Genomic DNA, 7,825 nt, shown 5'->3' with positions numbered 1-7,825 from the left:
TTTTTATTTTTTTGCACCGTTTAAAAGATCTCAATGAGATTGAAATTACCTTCATTTTCTAAAAATTCGCACCCTCAATTTGTTAACCGCACTCCATGAAAATCAACGTGGGGTTGATTTTTTTCCAAATTGTTAACCGCATTCCATGAAAGTCGGGTGAAGTTTATTTACACACTTCCCAAATTGGGGGTGCGATTTAATTGTTAACTTTAAGGGGTGCGAAAATCGCAACTCCAAAATTAAGAATTTGAGGAGTGCAAAACTCACTCCCAATATAGAATCCATCAATCTATCATTTTCACATACCTTAGATCCAATGAAAAAGCCAACAGTTGTACCTAAATTTGTTAGCACATAGTGCCCAAATGTCACAGTCCACATTCAAAGTTCTACACTTCCATTACATCATTTGAATTTTCTAAAACAAAATGGTACACCATATGTTTAATTTTTATTGGATACCTCATAACCCGAAAAATATGTTTTGCAACAGCGCTGCTATAGGTACAGAAATCTATACCTGCACTTGCAGATCACGTTGGGGTCCGTCTCCGGTCTTGTAAAGATGATCGAGTCGCTCATTTTGTTCAAAATATTTTGTTTAAGATAATTTAAAAATTTTAATTTAATCGAATATCATTAAAGGAGTTTACAAATATCCAACTTCGTTCTAGAACTCGGGCCTAAATTCTGAATCAAAATTGAATGTTTTATAAACGTCCTTACCGATATCCAACTGAGCTGATGTTTTAGAGACTGACAGTACTTAATATATTTTAAATAAAATGAACAGCTCCAATTATCTTTGGGGACTCAAGACGGGTCTGAAAGGAATCTGTACGTAATGGCAAAGCTAGAAATTTGACCCAATGAGGGCCGGTTTATACTTATTGACCATTAGAGAAATGAAATTTTGAAACCTGTGGACTGTTGATCATTAGAGAAATGATCTCAGCCCTTCCTTCTCTGTTTCCAAAACTGATCGCAGCCCTCAAACTTTATAAACTTAATCGCCTTCAATCAGCTTCATATTTATTGAATTGCCATCCTAAAGTTTTTGTGAGAGGGACATTTTGAACCATTAGATTGTGTAGAATGAAGGATTGAGATTGAAAGAAAGAAAAAATATTCTTTTAGATTCCTCCCTTCTATTGTTATTGTTATATTGATATGGATTATATCATAAATTTTTTGTTTTTCAATACATTACATTTGTGCATTGAAATGATTATAGCCTAATGCAGTTAAAGTATACAATTAATTTTGTTTTTTTTTTAGGTTACTTCAACAGCCACATTCATTTTTTATTTATGAAAGAAATTGAGAAATAAAAATGTAAAATAACTATTTTTTTATCAAATCAAATCATAATTATTAAGATTGTTAAATAATTATACACGAATAATTATTAATAATATTCAAAATCAGGTACATATTAAACAAAATTTTAAAATTTAGGAGGCTCGGAGGGACTTGAGGTCCCTACCCTAATATAGCTCCGCCCCTATACGCTTGAGCTACCCGTGTTTGGACCCATATGCTTTCTAATTTTTCAAAGGATTTCGACCCCAACTTAGCTCCGCCCTCTCTCTGTACCCTTGAATTACCCATTTCTGGACCCCATTTACTTTATAATTTTCCAAAGGTTCTTTGATCTTTCCTACTACACATCAAAACAAAATAAGACAATAAATAAAGCAATAGCCGTACACGATTAGCGACAAAGATAATGTTTAATTAACACGTGAGACGTGGTCAATTGGGATACCTAAGATCGCTGTTAGGACTGTGACCGTACACGTGCCCCCAATCAGCGGGGAATCGTGCGTCAGCGTTGCATGGAGTGCGATGTGATGGGCCCCCACCCAATGCGACGGTGCCGCGTGTTAATACCAAGAGGAGTCTGATTGTTCCAGTGCGACGCGTCGTGTTGAGTGTGACTGGTCTAAAAGTACCCATCTAATTTCTGTGGGCTCCACCCCTAATATTATCAATATTACTGCCGACAATATTAAAGGCCGATGCTTTCGATGGAGAATTTTTTTTTTTTCCAAAAAACCCACTTCGAGTTAAGGTATTTTTAGTATGGTCCCTAATCTTTTGGATTTATTATTTGTAGATCGATGTTTCTAATTTTTTTTCGCCTCTTCTTTAGTTCAAGTGAGATACAAAGGAAAGAAAATCACAGCTAGGGAGAACCAAATGCAAGTCTCTTAATACAATTAACGTACGAAGTCTTAATAAATACAAGAAACACAAAGTATAAAATGTTATTTAACGTAATTGTCTACACCATCATTTTGACATTATGAAATACCCTACAGTGAATGATTCTGCTAAAATCCTCAAGTTCATCCATGTTGTATCTTTGTTAATTTTTTGGCTTGATCATGAGTTTTTATGGCATTAACAACCTTATAATTTTTCACTCAAGGAATGCTTTTTAGTCACTAAAAGCTATAAGCCTCTATATGCTAATTACGTAGACAGTTCATATATATAATTAATGGGACCTATTTACAATAGTTTGTGAAATAAGAAAGCCTTAATTGTGGCTCAAAATCTCAATCACATCATTTTAAAAGTTCAAAATGCATACTAACTTTTAGGAAAAGAAAATAGCACCAAATGATTTTTTTATGAAAATCAAATCCATTTTTTTTGTCAGGACATGAGATTTTTCTCAACCAACCACATTAACCAAAAAAAACATGATGCGAAAAAAAGGGGAAAGAAAAGTTGGTAGGGGCTCAGGTGGGGACTAAGCGACAGAAAAATCTACCTATACAATGGGGTCCAGGTGCAAAATATAGCAAAATGAAGGGGTCCGTTAGGTTTTGTTTTTAAAGTCCACATAAAATTCAAACAGAAAACCTATGAGTACCGATCATGGGGGAGGAAAAACATACCGACGGCCGCCGGCGGGCCGTCTCCGGCCACCGGGCGGCCGATCCGAGGCGTCCAAAAATTCTATAAAAAAAAACCGATGGGGCTTGCGTGGGAATCAATGGCATCCGAGTGTGTAGGGTGCTTGATCTGAGCACCCATTTTTCGTGTATATATGTATATACGTGTATATACACGAAAAATGGGTGCTCAGATCAAGCATCCTACACACCTCGGATGCCGTTGATTCCCGCGTAGGCCCCATCGGTTTTTTTTTTTAGAATTTTTGGACGGTTCGAATCGGCCGTCCGGTAGCCGGAGACGGCCCGCCGGCGGCCGGCGGTACATTTTCCCTCCCCCATGGTCGGTACATATAGCAATACTCTCAAATTCAAAACATCAAGGACCTCTAAATAAATGTAAACATAATGATATAACACATCATCTTTTAAGTTAATTCGATGGGTTGCCTATGGATCAATACATGAGACTTGGGGATTTGCCCTTTTACTTTTAAGGTTTTATGTTCGAAATATTTTCGGTGCTATCAACTTCTTTGGAATTTGACTTTAATAGGGATTCCGCAAGTGATCGGTAAAATCCGTCCTCTAGAATTAGTAGAGATACACATAAGTTGGCTCGGACAGCTGATCAATTATAAGAAGAAAAAAAATCATCTTAAGTTATACTCCATCTGGTACCAAATAAGCTCTCACATAACCAAACCAAACCGAACCTTATGTCCCAATCACTCGGGGTCGGCTACGAAATCTTTTTTTTTTACATACATACATCAAAACTTAATTGATTTCTTAGTCTTGTTTCCTACGTGCATGTGTGGCCTTATATTTTTCATCTCCTCAAATCATAAACCACTTATTTGAAGACTATGCTTAAACCCTTTCCTCTTTCTCTCTCCACCCTCTTCTCCATTTTTTTCTCCTTTATTCTTTAAATCACTCACAACCCTGAAAACCGCTTTGATATGTCGAATGATCACCAAAGGGAAGAGAGTACCACTGGTACAGTAGATCAAGATGATCAGGAATATATTAGAGACATCCATGCCTTGACACCACCTCACCCACCACCGTCGGCCGCCCGGAACCGCCTGAGAGAAGCTTGGGAAAGAAGTAGATCATCGTCCATGGCCAGTGAAGGAGCATCAAGTGAGAACTTCACAACCATGAGTAGGGAGTTCAGTGCCTTAGTCATGGCAGGTCTGTACGTACGTAGAAATTTTAGTACACTTTGTCTATTAGGAATGTAAGCCCTTGTTTGGTTGCAGTTTTTGATTTCCATTTGTCCTTATTCATTGTTGGAAGATGCATAAAATTTGAATAAGATAGAAAAATGAAAAGTATTTTTATTCGAAACACATTTATTTCAAAAGTCCTCTGCGAATTGATTCTGATAACTAGAATCACCCAAAGAGAATCTTGTTTCTTAAGCTCAATTTCTCAATAAAAGTAATTAAGCTCCCCTTTGGCCTAGCTTTTTTTATTTATTTTGGATTACTATTATCTCTTCTAAATTTTTATTACGTTTGTGTCAAATTTTTTTTTTTAAACATCATCTTGACAAGAAGAGTGTATAGCAAAAAATTACGACCCGAAGCTAAACAGCTCGCTAATGACAAGAATGATCATCTAGAATAGACTGATTGAATTTCTAAATTATTTTTAGTTTTGATGAATTTTTTGCAAGTCTATTTATTTATTTTTTACTTTTCAAATTCTTTTCATCGAAACAAATCCAAAAAACTGAGTATTTTGATAAAGTTCACTAAGATTAAAAATAAAAAGGGTAAGTTCGTACAAACTGTGTCAATGTTTTACTATCAGCTGTTGAGTCCAGACATTTCTGTACGTAACAGGGTCATCCATGGGGAACACTATCATTGGAAGTGACAGTGACGGTGGGAATAACCACAGCCTAGCAAGAATTGGGGAAGACGCTGAGATGTTTGAGGAGACAAACCCATTAGCAATAGTGCCAGACAACGACCCTCTAGGCCCACTACCATCACCTCGACGCGCCACCACCACCACCGGTTATAACGATTCGGCGAGTGGTGGTGGTAACCACGCGGAGGTGTCGGTGCATAGGGTGAAGAAGGAGGAGGTGGAGGCGAAGATATACGCGTGGCAGAACGCGAAGATCGCCAAGGTTAATAACAGGTTTAAGAGGGAGGATGCAGTGATCAGTGGCTGGGAGGGTGCTCAAGTTCAAAAGGCTACTTCTTGGATGAAGAAAGTTGAGGTACGTACGTATGGCAAATTTCCCGTAGTAGTACTCGTGCATGGTAATTTTGTCAAGTCACGTATATTTTTTATTAACCCAATGATTTCGCCGTCGAGGCCCGCACGTGAGATCAGTGGATTTCCTCCCCTCCTAAAGTCTCAGGTCGAAAACTCCCAACCCTTTTAGGGTTAGTCCGTACTGAAAATTTCATCCTACTCTGATTGAGATCCTGCTAGTGGACAGTGAGATTAGTCTACCAAAATTAATCGAAGTAGACGTAAACTAACTCAAACGCCTGAGATTATCAAAAAAAGTTAAATATTTTTTTTTTGGTAAGTAGAGTCTTCAAGGACCTCTAATGATTAAAGTTAGTAATTGTGGAAGGATTTATGGCATGTGCCAACCTCGCCTGTTCTGAGTTTACGTGTACGCCTCATTTTTATCAAACTCAAATCATGCAAGTATTTTAATTATTAAAGACTTAATTATTACTTGGCCTGGAACACGTGTCATTTGCAAATTTCTCTGCCAATTAGATTTATATTTTGACTAGAGGCTAACCTTTTTTTATGGGCAGAAATTTTTTTTTATTAATCATTGGAACAAGTTACAATCATTAAACGGAGCCAAAGAGGAAGCCCATGGAGGGTAGAATTGGTAATTCAATCCGGAGTATTAAGAGATAAAATGAATAAATTGGTTCATTATAGCATCAATTAACTTAATTCTCAACCAAAATAAAGATGGTTATGATAATTCCTACCTCTAAAACAAAGTGGAGTATATTAAATATCGGGCCAAACTACCAACTTCATTTCTAATCCCTCCTCACTCTTAATCCCAATCTCAATCCCCTCTTCGCTACCAATCTCCTTCAACGTATAATATGTACCAAACGAGGCCTAAAGGTTTGTTTGGTAACTCAAAGTTTTCGATATCAATAGGGCTCCTAATGTAAGACCAATTGCATTTGAGAAAGTGGTGCACATACGAGGTGTCTCTAACTGTTTCTTGTTTCGAGAGATAAAGAGAGGGGGATACCATAGCTCGATGCCGTAACCGTCTTTTGTTTTGGTGTCATAGTCAACAAGCCAAACATAGTTTCTAATGTTCAGGTTTATTTCTTTGAACAGAGGAAGCTGGAGGAGAAAAGAGCAAGAGCCCTAGAAAAGATGCAAAATGAAGTAGCAAAAGCACACAGGAAAGCAGAGGAAAGGAGGGCATCAGCAGAGGCCAAAAGGGGAACAAAAGTGGCTAGGGTCCTGGAAATAGCCAATCTAATGAAAGCTGTTGGAAGAGCCCCTACAAAGAGGTCCTTCTTCAAATTATAAACAAACCCTACAAATCTTCAAAGAAAGACTTTTCAAGGACACACTTTAAGTATTACTGGTATTTAATTAGTAACCCCCCACAGTTATGGGACCCTCCAACTTTTGAAATGTAGGGTACCCTATATGAAGTGGGGCATATTCAAGAGTTGCAGCAAGCACTGTGTTGGAAGTCTTTTAGTTTGAATGTTGAGTGCTTGTTTAGGGCTTCTCTCTGGTTGTGGAAGTGTTGTTATGTTGTTTGTGCTTAAACTGGGATTGATGAGAGGAAGTGTAGGGTACCCTATAGAAAGTGTGCTAGAGTCTTGAGAAGCTGTGTGGTTGATGGTTTGGAACCATTTTTTCTAGTCCTGTACAGTATGTATCATCACATATACATTACCTTTTAAGATCTTTAGTTTTGTTAAGGTTGTGATTGGGTCTCGGCTTCGTGGAAGAAAAAGAAAATGGACGGCAAGGGTACATGAACACGTCGAAAGTTACCTATATATCCTTTCAGTTTATTTCTTTTCCCTCAGTGAGAACGACCTGCAAACACAGCCTAATAAAATTTCAATAGCAATATCTATGCTCCAGACCTTTTCTATGAATGGGATATTGTTTCTATCACCTGCAACAAGTATTTAAAAAAAAAGTGCTCAATAATAGCTGAAAGTAGTAGTAGAACAGTTCTTTTCCCTTTCACAAGTAAAGCATTTTCACATTGGAATAAAAGAATCCCATTTCCTCAAATTATACCATATATCCTCCTGAACATGGGATCCATAGCTTCATGGTCAAGAAACCAGATGCTTGGTTCCTTCTCATCTTCCTCAAAAGGTACTGCATATGTCAACTGTTTGTTACCGAAACGAAGAAATTGAAGGCCCAGAAACTATTCTCAATTATGTATCTAATCAAAATTCCTGCTTGATGCTATATCTAAGCAATACGCCAATACGAATACAAACTTTACACGAACAACACAACTAAAAGCACCCAATAAAAGCAAAATTACTCAGTTTCAAATGTAGATAGAAGAAAATTCAGGTTATACGACATTCTAAACTTCACAAAGACAAAAAGATTGGAATAGTTGATTCTAACACAAGTCAAAGCCGGTCGACAAAGCTGGCGGTAGCGGTGGTAGGAGGACGGTGAAGAGGAAGGTGGCTGGTCGTCGAAGTCCCTCTTTTTAGCTTTTCCTCTAGAGATTCCAAGTATGTCAAGGTCAAGGATAGGAAGGTATTCTCAGTCATATCAGAAATCCAATAGCTAAAATAGTTTTCCCTACAAAAATTGGGTCCATTTTTGACCGGATATGAGCATCAGATTGGACTCTATATCCAAGAGGGCTATGTATCCGGTCTTTGGTTCAATTTCTTACT

General features: G+C 37.6%; 1 protein-coding gene across 1 annotated transcript; it reads left to right on the top strand.

The window, feature by feature from the left end:
• The first annotated feature begins 3,470 nt into the window (after positions 1–3,470).
• Positions 3,471–6,865, top strand: LOC131319565 (remorin 4.1). Its single transcript, XM_058349879.1, has 3 exons — positions 3,471–4,106; positions 4,763–5,148; positions 6,264–6,865. Exons 1-3 carry the CDS (start codon positions 3,872–3,874, stop codon positions 6,459–6,461), a joined length of 819 nt encoding a protein of 272 aa, XP_058205862.1. The 5' UTR covers positions 3,471–3,871; the 3' UTR covers positions 6,462–6,865.
• The last annotated feature ends 960 nt before the right edge of the window (positions 6,866–7,825 follow it).

This window comes from Rhododendron vialii, chromosome 3a (assembly GCF_030253575.1).
Source record: "Rhododendron vialii isolate Sample 1 chromosome 3a, ASM3025357v1".
Taxonomy (NCBI): Eukaryota; Viridiplantae; Streptophyta; class Magnoliopsida; order Ericales; family Ericaceae; genus Rhododendron; species Rhododendron vialii.
Note: the sequence above shows the minus strand (reverse complement) of the source record. Positions and strands in the feature narration are given on the sequence as shown.